General features: G+C 37.1%; 1 protein-coding gene across 1 annotated transcript in view; it reads right to left on the reverse strand.

Moving 5' to 3' along the window:
• nid2a (nidogen 2a (osteonidogen)) overlaps positions 1–16,048 on the reverse strand; it is a 67,172-nt gene that overhangs the window by 8,008 nt on the left and 43,116 nt on the right. Inside the window, exons 21-42 of the mRNA XM_059327674.1 lie at positions 15,889–15,994; positions 15,069–15,202; positions 14,848–14,953; positions 13,887–14,020; positions 13,683–13,788; positions 12,525–12,658; positions 11,520–11,625; positions 9,969–10,102; positions 9,768–9,873; positions 8,817–8,950; positions 8,626–8,731; positions 8,173–8,306; positions 7,981–8,086; positions 7,248–7,381; positions 7,049–7,154; positions 5,813–5,922; positions 5,621–5,726; positions 2,029–2,158; positions 1,807–1,907; positions 941–1,113; positions 79–208; positions 1–7 (exon numbers count right to left, since the gene is read on the reverse strand). The exon at positions 1–7 is cut by the window's left edge and continues 165 nt beyond it. Of these exons, the coding sequence (XP_059183657.1) occupies positions 1–7; positions 79–208; positions 941–1,113; positions 1,807–1,907; positions 2,029–2,158; positions 5,621–5,726; positions 5,813–5,922; positions 7,049–7,154; positions 7,248–7,381; positions 7,981–8,086; positions 8,173–8,306; positions 8,626–8,731; positions 8,817–8,950; positions 9,768–9,873; positions 9,969–10,102; positions 11,520–11,625; positions 12,525–12,658; positions 13,683–13,788; positions 13,887–14,020; positions 14,848–14,953; positions 15,069–15,202; positions 15,889–15,994 (2,543 nt within the window). The remainder of the gene's footprint in view (positions 8–78; positions 209–940; positions 1,114–1,806; positions 1,908–2,028; positions 2,159–5,620; positions 5,727–5,812; positions 5,923–7,048; positions 7,155–7,247; positions 7,382–7,980; positions 8,087–8,172; positions 8,307–8,625; positions 8,732–8,816; positions 8,951–9,767; positions 9,874–9,968; positions 10,103–11,519; positions 11,626–12,524; positions 12,659–13,682; positions 13,789–13,886; positions 14,021–14,847; positions 14,954–15,068; positions 15,203–15,888; positions 15,995–16,048) is intronic.

The raw sequence follows: 16,048 nt of genomic DNA on the forward strand, positions 1-16,048 counted from the left end.
ACCAGGTCTAATGGAGGAGTCAGTTATTAGACCACAGATCAGTTATTATTATCTAATATATAATAATAATGTTCCTACTGGTGTTGATGAGGATCTTGGGCTCGGATCCGGCCACCATGGCGGCTCTGTTGATGGTTCGAGCCGACAGATCGGTCCAGTAAACCTGCTTCTCCCGACAGTCGTAGGCGATTCCCACAACGATGGAGCCCTGCAACAGAAATACAACATTATTATAGTTTAGCTTCTGTTTTAGATATTTTTGCATCTATTTGAAACTAAAAAAAGTGACTTCATTCTAAACATTTAAACTTTTTTCTCCACATTTTTCTGGACATTTTGACATTTTTTTTCATATTTCAACCTTTTTTCTCAACTCTTCAACTTTTTCTTGCCTTTTTTCGGATTATTTCAATTTTTTTCTCAACTTTTTTTCTCAACATTTCAACTTTTTTCGTGACTTTTTTCCTCAACATTTCAACGTTTTTTTATCAACATTTTCACAATTTTCTGAACAATTTTCTCAACATTTAAACTTTTTCTTGCCTTTTTTTGAACATTTTAACTTTTTTCTTGCCTTTTTCTGCACATTTCAACTGTTTTTCTCAACATTTCAACTTTTTTCGTGACTTTTTTTCTCAACATTGTGACAATTTTCTGAACAATTTTCTCAACATTTAAACTTTTTCTGAACATTTTGACTATTTTCTCAACAATTTTAACTATTTTCCAATTTTTTTCTCAACTTTTTTCTCAACATTTCTTGGTCAAAACAGAGCAGATAACGAGTTCATTTTTAAACATGTTTTTTTATCCATCTTTGTTTTGTTTATTCTCCAGTTTTAATCCTCCATCTAAATAATCAAGCCTAAAGTAATCATGTAGGAGTAAAGAACCAAATAGTTAAATAAATAAAGGTGTGGACCCTCCGTTGGTGTCTTACGTGTAGCGTCAGCAGTGTTTTGGAGCGGGCGGCGTCCAGCCGGGTCCCGTTGAGCGGCAGCGCTCCGATCTTCTGACCCTGAGCGTACAACAGCGTGACCTCCGTCTGAGGGGGCGGAGTCACGTCGGGGCGGGGCAGCGGGCGCACGGTGGGCGGAGCCACGGAGGGGAGGCCTGGGACGAGACGGGAAGGGTTAAAATAATCAGGGCCAGGTGGGAGAATAAAGTCCAAATGTTGAGAATAAAATGACTTTTCACTTGGTAAAGATTCATTAAGTCATCAGAGGAACTTTGTTTTACTGCAGATACAACCTGATTCTCATCATGACAGAAAATGATCAAAAACATCAATATTTAAGGCTCAGCAGAACTTAAAATCCCCGACACATAAATGAGATATTCTTGGTAGAAGCTGCTACAACTATGTTTTATGATAATCTGCATTTATGTCATTTATGTGCATTTTTCAGATGTATATTAGATGTATTGAGGAGGATCAGGCTGGAGCTTGCAGTCAACTTTACCGACTCAAAAAGTGACTTTTTTAAACATTTTTCTCAACACTTTTCTGGACATTTTTCGAGGCATTTTTTCATGACTTTTTTTCTCAACAATTCTCAACTTTCAATGTTTTCTTAATATTTTTCTCAATATTTAAACGTTTTTCTCAACATCTCAACTTTTTCTTGACATTTTTCTCAATATTTCAACTTTTTTCATAACATTTAAACTTTTTCTCAACATTTCGACTTATTTCTTGACTGTATAATGGGTTTTTTTCTTCTTTCATTACTTGTTCCTCCCACCGTTGCGTCCCAACCAGCCGTGTCATGTTTTACAGTGTGTCGTCCAGGTGAAGATACTTACAGGCCGGTTTAACGACGTCATGAGATCGAGTCCCGGGAACCTCCCGTCCGTCCTGGTCCACACACCAGCAGTAGGTGGTCTCCCCGTAACACTGGACCGGGCTGAGAGAGACAGAAGAGCTGGTCCTCAGGAACACCTCGTTAAAAACAAACAGCTGTGTGTGTGTGTGTGTCTCTGTGTGTGTGTGTGTGTGTGTGTGTGTGTGTGTGTGTGTGTCTGTACCTGAACTGTCCGTGCGGCTCACACTGAGGGACGTACTGCTGCGGGTCGGGTTTCCCTCCGTAGTGTTCGATCAGACTGGCCCTCCAGCGCTCACACACACTCTCAGGACGCTGGGTGGGGGCCACGGGGCCTGGAGGGGCAACAACCAAATACAATTAAATCATTAAATATAATCTGACGATCCAGGTCTGTTTATGATGAAATCTATCAGGATTTAATCACATTCTAGCTGTAGTTTATCTCAACAATTCTACTTTTTTTCTCAAGATTTTAACTTTTTCCTTGACATACAGACTTTTTTCTTTATTTTGTCAACATTTCAACTTTTTCATACTTTTTTCTTGACATTTTAACTTTTTTCTTGACTTTTTTCTTGACAATTTCTCAACTTTTTGACTTTTTTCTTGACTTTTTCACAACATTGCAACAACTTTTTTCTGAACATTTTAACTTTTTTCTTGACAATTTCTCACCTTTTAGACTTTTTTTCTTGATATTTCAACTTTTTTCTTGACTTTTAGACTTTTTTCAACTCTTTTCTTGACATCAACACTGCAACTTTTTCTCAAATTTTAGACTTTCTTTCCTGACATTTCAACTTTTTCTTGACTTTTTTCTCAACATTGCAACTTTTTTCTTGACAATTTCTCACCTTTTAGACTTTTTTCTTGACATTTCAGCTTTTTTCTTGACTTTTATTCTCAACATTGCAACTTTTTCCTAAACATTTCAACTTTTTTCTCAACATCTCAACCTTTTGGGAGCCGCAGGGACTGAAGGCGACACAAATCAAACACACCCAACATCTTTAAAACTAAAATATAATCCGACATGCTTGTAAAAACTCCAATCCAGGTCTCTTTCTGCTGTAATTCATCCTGATTTAATAATAATAATAATTTAATCACATTCTCTGGTGTTTTCTCGCTCTAGTTTATCTCACAGAGTGTTTGATTAACAGCATGGGGAGGCCCTGTGTTTAAACACACACACACACACACACACACACACACACACACACACACACACACACACACATCTTGCTTTTGTCAATATTGTTTACCTTGTAAAATCTCTTTAATAACTCACTTTATTGTGGAGCTTTAAGACTAAACCTGAAACCACTTTGGGCTCCACTAATGTTTATTCTGGCCTCTCTCCGGCTCTCTGCACATCCATAATGTGTGTGAGAAGGAGATTAGCAGAATATCGGAGAGATCACAGAGGTTAAGAGAGCAGAGACTAACTAAACACTTAGAAAGACGTCTCTGGAAGTTTTTCCAGCAGATTTACTGTCGGTCTGTCGGCTCGCTGCAGTCCGGCCTCATGAATCACTCGTTTTACTTCTATTTACTGTTTCAACCACACGAGCGGCTCAGTTTAGTGGTTCATGTGTCTCTGACGTCCTGATGGTTTAAATCCTTCACCACACTAATGTGACTTTAATGTCGGAGTTTGATTCCTGCATCACGTAAACTTCTAAATTTAATGTGCAATTCAAACTAAAACGGTCAAATTATGGGTTTATATATCCACACAAATGCTTCTTAAACTGCAGCAAAAGGATGATGCACCGACTAAAAATGAGCTGCAAATAAAACCCACTGAGTATCTTTTCTTTTCTTCCATTATTATTATTTTTACTATTTTTACATTTTTACTATCTCTGTCCTCTAACCTATTTATTCATTAATTTATTTTTATTGGCTGTTTTAAGGTTCAGATACTTTTTGTATTTTGTTATTTTTGTGTTAATTTAAATAATAATTATTGTATTTTTAAAAATGTATTATTATTATTATTTTATTTTTATTTATTTATTATTTTATTTACTTATCTCTGTTCTCTATCCTATTTATTTATCTACTTATTTTCTTATTATTCTTCTTCTTATTCTTCTTATTTCATTTATCTTTCATCAATTTATTCTGGCTCTTTTAAGGTTATGTATAACTAAAATAATAATAATTATTATTATTATTATTACTGATATTATCATTATTTTATTATCTATGTCCTCCATCCTATATATTTTTTATCTGTTATTATTATTATTATTATTATTATTATTATTATTATTTTACAGTACATTCAGATTTCTGTCTCTGTTAAGGTTAAGATACTTTCTGTGTATCGTTGTTTTTTTCTTTAAATTTTAACGTTATTTGTCCTCAATTTAGTAACTCTATATAATATTAATATTTTTATTTACTGACTTAATATTTTATTTGTTTATTCAACTGTTTTATTCCTGGTTAATAATTCATGAAAGGACCTTGGAGAAAAATAAAAATAATAATAATCATAAAATGAGCAGTAAATGCCCTCAGCTCCCTCATCAGGAACTATTATAGAAAAATCCCTTAAAAATAAATAAAATAAAGTCTGAGCAAACATACGAATCGACAGGCATGTGTTTTTGTGTGTGTGTGTGTGTGTGTGTGTGTGTGGGTGTAACACTGTTTTGTCACTCAGCTGGTCGGGCAGCCGGCCCTTGTTTTGGTTTGGTTGCCAGGCAACAGCCGGCTGCTCATCTGACCACGAGATGACCACTTCAGATGTTTGGACGCTCGTAAACAGAATTTATAGCGAGACGTGAATTTATAGTGAGAGACGAGGGAGCACCGCGGCCTCAGAGAGAGAGACCAGGGAGGATTTCTCACTTTATATTGTTAATTACCTCTGAGACATTTATATTAATTCATTTCCAATAAATACAACTGCATGTTGTACATGATTTGACCTCACAGCTGACTATCAATCTAATAATACTTAGATTATTATTATTATAATTAATAATAAAGTTTGTTTGTATAGCACCTTTCAGCAGCAGACGTGCTTCACAAAATAAAACCTTAGTTTAAAAAAAGGACAGATATAAAATCCAGGCAAGCTAAAAAACTTAAAGTTTATAGAAGTTTATTATTATTATTTATTATTTTAACTTTTTTTCTGAACATTTCAACATTTTTCTTGATATTTAAAAAAAAACAACAACTTTTTTCTCAAAATTTTAAGATTATTTCTTCCCTAAAGACCTTAAAACGCGCTTGTTTAAGTTTGCACAAAATAAAACCTTAATTAAAAAAATTACAGATATAAAATCCAGGTGAAAACATAAGAAGCACTAAAAGACTTAAAGTTCAATATTATTATTTATTATTTCAACTTTTTTCTTGATATTTTTCTCAACAATTCAACTTTTTTCTCCAATATTTCAGCTTTTTTCTTGATAACTTTCTGAACATTTTGACTTTTTATCTGAACATTTCGCCTTTTTTAATTGTTAATTACCTCAAAGACATTTATATTAATTGATTTTCAATAAATACAACTGTATGTTTTACCCAATTTGGCGTGACGGCTGACTATCAATCTAATAATAATTAAAAGTTTAGTGTTTTCTTGACTTTTTTTTTTAACATTTCAACTTTTTTCAACTGTTTTTCTCAACATTTCAACTTTTTGGGAGTGGCAGGGACTGAAGGGGACACAAATCAAACACACCCAGCGCTGTTAACATCTTTAAAATTAAAATATAATCAGAGATGGTTGTAAAATTGATTTATGAATTGATATTTGTCAGTCTCACCTGGTCTGTCACAGTCTACAGCTGGTGTTCCAGGTGGAGTCCTGGTTCCGGGTCTCTCTTCTCCCCGACTGTCCACACACCAACAATGTCCAGTGGAGCCGTGGCACTGAAACACAAAACAACATTATTATCCAGAAGAACAAGAAACAAGAGAAACAGACACTCTGTTTTTTAGAGAAGTCCCAGTTCTACCTGCTGAGGTAGATATTGTCCTGCTGCATCACACTGCAGCACGAAGGCTCCAGGAGGAGGCGAGCTGTCTCTGCGCTGCTCACAGTGAGTCTTAGGACGCTCCGGTTCATCTGGAAAACATTAAAAAATCTGCATGAGTTATAAAGCAACACACATGACAGATATGTAACTCATAAAGGTTTAATTTACACTGGTTATGTCTCTTGAATGCCAGGTTTCCTCCCGTTTAGTGTATCTAAACCTACGACTCTATGCAGATGATATTCAACTATTTATCAAGTAGATGCTAAAGTCTTTACTTAGCTGGAAGAAATCAAAATACTTCTTGGTAATCCTGAAAGAAACAATGAATCCTTAAATCTATTAATCACTCGTTTAGGTCAGTCAGAGATTTAGTTTTGCTGCAAGACTTTCTTGTGTACACAAACTTTAGCAATCCTGATATCTGAAAAAACTTGCAGGTCTCTCAAAAGCTTTCCCACCCAGCAGCCAAAGTTTTTGCACGAGGAGTTCAAAATTTGGCATTGAGGCGGAGTGTGTGCATGAAGGTGTTTTTTTGGAGGTGTACTATCCCAAAAAATGTGCAGAACTTCTAAATTCATGTACGAAGCATGGCCAAATTAATGAACCATTTGTCGTTGTGGGAGGAAATGTTGCACTCAGCTGATAATTCCTGTTTAAATTATGTGGATTGGCCCCAACCCTAATGGTTAATCCCCACCCCTTTTCATAACTCATAATCTGAAGTCATACAGCCTTGTAGGAAGCTTTATTGTTAGCTGTAACCAGCAGTTCTATGAATCCTCTGTTTGTTAGTCAGTCCACAAACACGCCCTCACCCTTTGTTGGCCACAGTTTTCAAACTACAAGGCTGAAATTTGGCCTTGTTTGTGAGGTTGTGTGTGAATGCACGAATGCGTGGAAGCATGCATGTACGTGGTCGCAGCTATTGTGAATTCACGCCTGTTAAAACAACAGAGCTGCTCTGCAAAATCCCTGACAAGCATCTGGCACGTATCGAGAACATTTTGTGTTTTCTGCAATCTAAAACATTTGGCTCAAACTCTACACATGTCCGGCATAAATTATATACTATAAATGCTTCTGGCTGGCCTCGTAAAACATTATTGTCAGCCAGAATGCTGCAACATGTTTGTGTATAACTCCTTCAATCTGGCCTCTTAGTTGAGGCGTTTAAACAACTTGTTATATGAAACATTAAGCTGAAAGTCTCACCTGGTCTGTCACAGTCTCTGGGTTGTGTTCCAGGTGGAGTCCTGGTTCCTGATCGCTCCTCGCCCCGACTGTTCACACACCAACAGTGTCCAGAGGAGCCGTGACACTGAAACACAATGATGAAACATAATTTAGGTGTTTAATTTGTCACTCACAGCACTGTTAAGACAGTTAAATGTGTCTGTTATTGGATGCTGACCTGCAGTGGAAGGTACTGCCCGTTATCGTCACACTGGGGCACATAAGCTCCGACTATAGGGTACCCCTCCTCACTGGTGGCCTGAGCTCTCTCTCTGTGGTGCTCACAGTTAGTTTTAGGACGCTCCGGTTCATCTGGAATACATTTACAAGTTTATAAAAGTTATTAAAGAACACATAAATCGTTTAGAGCAGATCTCAGGTTGCATATCGTCTCAACACGCCTCATTAAAGAGGTGAAACTACCAGGACTACACCTTTATGCAGATGACAACCAACTATTCCAGCAAGCTTGTCTCTTATGTTTTATAAAGTATTATACATCCTCTTTGGCTAAGCTTCTAAAGTATTATCATAAATTGCTTCTACTCATCTAAAATGCTGCAGATATATGTGCATACCAACAGGAAAAAGAACCACGTTTTTACAATCGGAGGAAGCAAAACAGAACTTTTACGAGGAGATAAAGCCGTTTCAACCACCACATTAATAATATTATCAGAATTCCAGTACAGGTGGATAGTTAAATGGTGTAAATACAAAAAAAAAATGCATTAACTAGCATTTCCACTTGTCTGCCACATGCATTTTATAGAGAGCAGGGCAGAACTGTGCAGAAAAGAGTCAAAAACAGTCAAATCTGTCCTTTTTTCCACCAACCTGGTGCACATGTCCACCCCGAGAGTTTGCACTGATACAAACTAGTCTCAGGTATCTAGAATCAGCAGTCTCACCTGGTTTGTCGCAGTCTTTGGGTGGTGTTCCAGGTAGAGTCCTGGTCCCGGCTCTCTCCTGTCCTCTACTGTCCACACACCAACAGTGTCCAGTGGAGCCGTGACACTGGAGCAAAAAGTGACATCCTTTAGGTATTATTCTACTCATGTTACTCCAAATAAAACGCAGTGAAATTTGTCAGATTTGATTACCTGCAGAGGGATGTACTGTCCGTTAGCATCACACTGAGGAGCATGAGCTCCAACTATAGGGTATCCCTCTGGACTGGTGGTCTGAACACTGTCTCTGTGCTGCTCACAGTGAGTTTTAGGACGCTCCGGTTCATCTGGATAAGAAAGATTAACAGTTTTGTTGGTGTAAGTAGCAAAAATGAGGGGAGTCTAACCCTTTTCAAGACGATATGAGCTGACTGTTTTGTTTTTTTACTGATAAAATCTCTCTTTCCTCCACCCCTTTTCCTTTCCACTCCACACTAGATCCTTTGACTCAGAACTTTCCTGCTACTGCTGCAACTATCTTGTTCAAAACACGTGAATAACATTAAGTATTTGCTCTCTAAAGTCCCTAAAACTCATCCTGAAACCTGTACAAAGTTTGATTTGACCCACCGTAGGTTATATTTATTAGATGTTAGAATGTCTCACCTGGTTTGTTACAGTCTACAGCTGGTGTTCCAGGTGGAGTCCTGGTCCCGGGTTTCTCATTTCCTCTAGTGTCCACACACCAACAGTGTCCAGAGGACCCGTGGCACTGAAACACACAACAATAACGACAATCATAAAGACAGGGTGCAGACAGAGATGGTACGTCTCTCTGTAGTGAAACCAGATCTCACCTGCTGAGGTGTGAACTCTCCGTTTGAGTCGCAGCGAGGTACGAACACTCCTGGGATGGGATATCCGTCTGCACTGGTGGTCTGCACGCTGTCTCTGTGCAGCTCACAGTAGGTCCGAGGACGCTCCGGTTCATCTGAGGGTTAAATAATGATAAATAAATAGAGTAAAAACAACTTAATGAATCAATCAGTCACTTCACATCTCTATACAGTTTATTCTCGTGAATTTTTGTGGTCATCTGAGGAATCGAGAGTGTTTTATTTTATTGTTGTTGGGTTTTTTAATACATTTTCCCACTTTTTTGTAAATACTATCCCTGTTTGCACCTTGGAGGCCAACATAACAAACTGCACCATCACAGTATCGTCTGGCTGCACCTTTGTTACACTCTCCCTGAGATTTCTCCAATTTTTGAACAGTTAAAGGGTTATTTTTTATTAGTTTAGTGCAGAGAATGTTTATTAAAATGTGGAGTTTTGTGTTGTTTGTGCATTTTGCCTTAGAAAGCTGCTTTTAAAAGGGGAAAATGGTCATACTTATACATTTTTAATGAAAATAGCCTAGAAGGAGGGGACTTTTTAGGTATTTTTTTCCTTTTTGAAGAGATATTTGAGTTTTTGAGGAGCTATTTTTTGTTATGGTGCATCGAGAGTGTTTTTTAAATAAATTTTCCCACTTTTTTTGTAAATACGATAGCACCTTGGAGGCCAGCATAAATTGCACCATCACAGTATTGTCATGCTGCACCTGTGTTACACTCTCACTGAGATTTCTTCAGTTTTTTCACAGTTTAAGGTTATTTTTATTAGTTTTTCCTTATCTGTCACATGCAAAACAGACTTTAAATCCCTGCAAGATATATTCACAAGGGAGTCTTGATTAAAGAAAGCTCTTCTCACCTAAATCATGTTTCTAAGAAGCACACAAAGAGATCAGACTCTGTTCCTCACCTGGTTTGTTGCAGTCTTTGGGTTGTGTACCAGGTGAAGTCCTGGTTCCGGCTCTCTCATGTCCTCTTTCGTCCACACACCAACAATGTCCAGTGGAGCCGTGACACTGCAGCAACAAGCAAAATCATGTTTAAAATTTCTTATATTACTCAAAGTTGCATGAGCTTTATGCACAAAACTGTGAATCAGTTTGATGCTGACCTGCAGAGGTCTGAACTCTCCGTTATCGTCACACTGGGGAACATAAGCTCCGACTATAGGGTATCCCTCTGGACTGGTGGTCTGCACGCTGTCTCTGTGGTGCTCACAGTGAGTTTTAGGACGCTCCGGTTCATCTGCAGAGACAAAGACAGACAACAGCATCAGCACATGCATGCTCTTAAATAATAAAACACAAGACAACAATTCAAGTTACTGTTATTTATCCTGTAAAAGTGATTTTCCATCTGCATCGTTTGCAGCTACAAGAATAAAAACACATCTATGTGTCTAATATAGATCGATTTCATTGACGTGCCATCCCAAATTCAGAATTCAGAGAGTAAATTCACCAAAAACAAAAGTTTATCAGTTGAAATATTACATTTTTTTATTGAACATATGTCAAAAAGGATAAGCCAAATGTTGCATTTGGATTAATTTACAAGACATACAAACTTTTGTGGAATCAGCATCTGAAAAGGGTGATGATTGATTTTTTTTCTTAATTAATAAACTATAAAATATCAAAACATACATTGAGATAAATAAGGTGACAGAAAGACAGAGAAGATAGAAAATAAATTAAAAATAAATAAATAAATAATGTCAAACAACAGTATTAAGAAAATATAAACTCATTAAAAAATTAAAATAAATAAATTAATACTAATATATAAAATCATATCATTACTCATAGTAATCCCACCTATTAGAAATAAAAAAAAAAAAATATATATAAATAAATATTAAAAAATACTCAACCCTATATCCCACCTCCCATTCACCCCTTAACTACCCCATAACTCCGAACTATTATTAATTATTATATTTATTAACTATAATTAACCTGTGAAGTGGACAGGCAGTCCTTAAACAATTGCTCACATAAAACATACATAAAAATAACACTATAAACTGTTATAAATGTACCCGTTTTAACAGATTTGCTTATTATTCTTTTGCAAATTATAATAAATATAATATTGTACTATAATTATAATATCCTTCACTGCATTGGCTGCTAGTTCAGGTTGATTCTGCACGTGAGCACTTTAATGCACTTTAAAAAGGCTTGTTTTTTAAAGGGATGACTGTTTATTTTCTAACTTAAAAAGGACTGAAGGTGATAAAATCCACTGAGCTGGAGAACACTTTGTTAAAACAAGAAAAAAAAACAAAGTTTGAGTTACTTTTAACTGATTGCAACACTATATATACAGAATGAACTATTATTTTAGCTTTGTTCGGCTGTTACACGACGCCGTCTTGCAGTGATATCACCTGTTTTTCCAGGCATTCCAAGGCTGCGACCCAGCGACCTCAGCAGAGCACCACTTACAAGGTTACACACACACTCACGTAAACGCTCCGTCTGTTTGACTTGTCATTGAGTTGAGTAATTAGAGGGTTAACAGGTCAATGTTTAGGAAGAAAAGCCTTGGAGAGACATGACATAATGCACCTGCTGCTGCTGCACAAAACAAAGCTCTCGTGGGAAGCAGAAACAGGGAGAAAACACCATGTAATCATGTGGATTTCTCTTGTTTTTACCTGGTTTGTCACAGTCTGTTGGTGGTGCACCAGGTGAGGTCCTGGTCCCGGCTCGTTCCTGTCCCCGACCGTCCACACACCAGCAGTGTCCTGTGGAGCCGTGGCACTGAAACAAACACACATGTTCATTGCACGAAGTCAAATTGTGCATGCTTTATTCTTTAACCCTTTGATGCACAACATGGGTCTAAAGTGACCCGAAAGAGTTTCTATGTTCTATATCTTTGTAATAAATTATTTTCATCATTCAGTATTCCAGGTTTTCCTCAATTAGTTTGTTTTTGATCATCATACATCCTAATTTTATGCTTTCCTTTATTAATTTTTTAATAAAATCCCTTTTTGTGTCACTCCCCTTCTAATGGACAACATGGGTCAAAAATTACCCATATCCATTTTTTAACTAAGTAGCTTGCTAAGCTAAATACTTAGTTAACTTTTTGGCTAAGTAGGTTGCTAAGCTAACTCCTTAGCTAACTTCTTGGCTTAATATTTAGTTTAGTAGCTTGTTAAGCTAACCACTTAGCTAACTTCTTGGCTAAGTATTTAGTTTAGTAGCTTGTTAAGCTAACCACTTAGCTAACTTCTTGGCTAAGTAGCTTACTAAGCTAACTACTAAGCTAACTTCTTGGCTAAGCATTTAGTTTAGTAGCTTGTTAAGCTAACCACTTAGCTAACTTCTTGGCTGAGTAGTTAGCTTAGCAAGCTACTTAGCCAAGTAGCTAGCTATGTAATAATACGCAAACTTTTTTTCTTCATAAAGTATGAGAGGCAAAATGGAAATAATGATCTGTTGTTATTAAAAACAAGATATTTAAAGAATACTTGGAATATTCAATCATAAAATAAGTTGACATCAAAAGATAGAGCACAGAAACACACAGCAGCATTAAATACCATGGGAATGAATGAATGAGGGTCATTTTGGACCCATGTTGTGTATTAGAAGGGATGTCAATATGTTGTGCATCAAAGGGTTAAAAAGTGTCCCTGTTTGATGCTGACCTGCAGAGGGATGTACTGTCCGTTAGCGTCACACTGAGGAGCATAAGCTCCGACTATAGGGTATCCCTCTGGACTGGTGGTCTGCACGCTGTCCCTGTAGTGCTCACAGTGGGTTTTAGGACGCTCCGGTTCATCTGGGGAGGAAACATAACATCTGTTTACACAATCTCTAACAATCTCTGCAAGATAAGCATGTTTGAAAAAGCACTAAAGTGGAGACTCTACAGATGTTGTTTTTACTTATAGATATCACCATGAAACTTCAACTGTTCGTTATTTACATTAGGACAGTATTTGTGAATTACAATCTTTATGTTTAGATATGCAAATGAGCTGCACACTCATTAAATATGCACCAATTTGCATAAACACATTTGCAGATTTTTAAGTTTTTTACAGAAGGAAATTAGGATATCTCCTTTAATCATTTATTAAATCATAAAATACTGTCAAAAGTCTTTAAAAATATTTTGGGAATGTGTTAGGGGAATTTTTTTTGTATAAATCAGGGTATGAACGTGTCTATGCATATACTGATTCTTAGTTCATATTGTAATTTTATTTTATTTTTTCATGCTTGAAAGGTCTTCATGCTCATGTGGTGTCAATATTGTTTAAGTTGTTTTGTTCATTATGTCTCTAAAAGCCAATAAAAAGATAATTAGAAAAAACCCAGCATATATGATATATAAACATGTATATCAACCCCTCTGTAAAAACCTACAGAATGTAGTTCTGAACGAAACTGGTCAGTTTGGTGTCTGTAAGTGGAGCTGAAGTTGAGATTTATGAGAAAAAACTCATTTTGAGAAAACGGCCTTTAAAGGTTTTTATACATTCTTAATGGTTATGACTATTTGAAGATAAATAATTGACTATAATTCACATAGAACATGTAAAACACATAATATTGTGCAGAGAGTGGGAAGAGAAATCTACTAAATAGTCAAATATACACAGAAATGTTTGTTTTGGATGTTTTCTTTCAACTATTCTGAAAGAAGACATATTATGCGAGAAAAATAGTCCAAAACCTGTAGATTCTCGTCTTAATTGAGCTGGAGTTTCCCTGAAATACCTGATTAATTTGGTGTAATTGCACAGGGGAAACAGCAGCACTGAACCTAAATGGATGTGCACAAATCTCTGGTTTCAAACCTGGTTTGTCGCAGTCTTTGGCTGGTTCACCAGCTAGAGACCTGGTTCCTTCTCTCTCTTCTCCCCTCTCGTCCACACACCAACAGTGTCCAGTGGAGCTGTAACACTAAAACCACAACAGCAGCAAAAGTACAGTTATATTACTGATATCACAACAATGTTTCAGGTATTAACCAAACCGTCCAACAGCTGATAATAACTCACCTGTAACGCTGTGTACTCTCCGTTATCTTCACACTGAGGGACGTAGACTCCCAGTAGAGGGTATCCCTCTGGACTGGTGGTCTGAACGCTGTCTCTTCTGTGCTCACAGTGAGTTTTAACACGCTGTGGTTCATCTGGGGAGGAAAAAACAGAATAATAATGAAGATTATTTAAAAACGTACAAATATGTAATCAAGTTATGACTAAATCTCTCAGAGAAAATATACAAATATTAGGCTTCAAGACCACTTTTTAAAAATAATTAGCATTCAAAAAGTGAAAATAATGCCCCATCCATTCTCTTTGGATAAGCTTAGTTAAGTCAGGAGCCTTTGGTTAAGTGCATTTTAATCTTTTCCTTCTTTCTGGTAATGAGGCGCATCAGGATGGTGTCATCTGCATATGTGAGCACTTTTTGGTGATTTAATGAGCAGAACTGACTGAAACAGTTTAGATCATCCTGGTGTGAAAGTTTACACTCAGTGGTGTCAGCCCATTATTATTGTTTGCCTCATTGGCTTTTAAATGAGGAGCTTAGTTTACTGGTTAGGCTTAATCCAAATGAGCATGTGGAAACAGTGGAATAATGTCTTCTGTGGCTGTGGGGCTCAGTCAAGTCTGAGGAAATCCCTGATGATGTCAAAGTGATGCCATCTGGGTTATCTCAGCCTGGAGACTACACATGGATTTATTCTTTGAGACAGTCTGCATCGCAAACTCTCACAGTTTCCCTAACTTTATGCAAGTCAAATTAACTTAAATATATATAGGCTGTAGGCTAATCCGTCAGTAAACAAGAGAAGAAGAAGAGAGAAAATGACAGAGAGAGAAAGTGAGAGAAGTCTTCAGGGGTCATTTTTGTCATTTTGTGTCTTTTTGTTGGTCAATTTGTCTTTTTTTTTGTCATTTTACATATTTTTTTGGTCAATTTGTGTCTTTTGGATGTTCGCATGTTCCTCACCTGGTTTGCTGCAGTCTGTGGGAGTTGTCCCAGGTGGAGTCCTGGTCCCGGTTCTCTCCTCCCCCCTTACATCAACACACCAACAATGTCCAGAGGAGCCGTGACACTAAAGAAGATCACATCAGCACATCATCAGTCACATAATACTGTATTCTATTGGTATGAAATCAAACTTTTCTGAGTTGGTGGTGATGAAAAGTCCCTTTAAATGCATGACGAACCTGCAGAGGGATGTACTGTCCGTTACTGTCACACTGAGGTACGAAGGCTCCGAGGATAGGGTATCCCTCTGGACTGGTGGTCTGAACACTGTCTCTGTGGTGCTCACAGTGAGTTTTAGGACGCTCCGGTTCATCTGGAAAACATTTACAAGTTTATAAAAGTTATTAAAGACCACACAAATCGTTTAGAGCAGATCTCAGGTTACATATCGTCTCAACATGCCTCGTTAAAGAGGTGAAACTCGAGGACTAAACCTCTACGCTGATGACAACCAACTATTCCAGCAAGCTTGTCTCTTATGTTTTATAAAGTATTATATATCCTCTTTGGCTGAGCAACCACTCTTTGATGCTCAAATAAATGTTTTAACGTTTAAAAAATCTTCATTTAAAAGGCTTTTACCTTCCTGTTGTCATGTTTCAAATGTTTATACAGCAGAAATTTGGGTGTTTTTCATGTTATTATCACATAAAAAACGTGCAAATTCAAAAAAAGAAGTGTAAAAGTTATGAATATTTAAAGAGGGACGGAATTGGGCGATAATTTATACGTTTTGCTTTAAACTAAACTATCAAAAAAAAACGTTTTTACCACACCTCGTCTGACACGGGGTACCACCTGGTTATGCACTGGGCCCACTATGATTCCTTTTCCCACTAGGTCCTTTGACTCCAACCCAAAACTTCCCGCTACTGCTCAATTTGCTTGTCAAAATGCATGAACTACTGAGTATTTTCTCCCTAAACTCATCCTGAAAGCTGCACAAAGTTTGCTTTGACCCACCGTAGATTATATTTATTAGATGTTAGAATGTCTCACCTGGTCTGTCACAGTCTCTGGGTGAAGTCCCAGGTGGAGTCCTGGTCCCGGCTCTCTCTTCCCCCCTTACATCCACACACCAACAATGTCCAGAGGAGCCGTGACACTAAAGAAGATCATCAGCACATCATCAGTCACATAATACTGTATTCTATTGGTA

This window comes from Centropristis striata, chromosome 24, assembly GCF_030273125.1.
Source record: "Centropristis striata isolate RG_2023a ecotype Rhode Island chromosome 24, C.striata_1.0, whole genome shotgun sequence".
NCBI lineage: Eukaryota > Metazoa > Chordata > Actinopteri > Perciformes > Serranidae > Centropristis > Centropristis striata.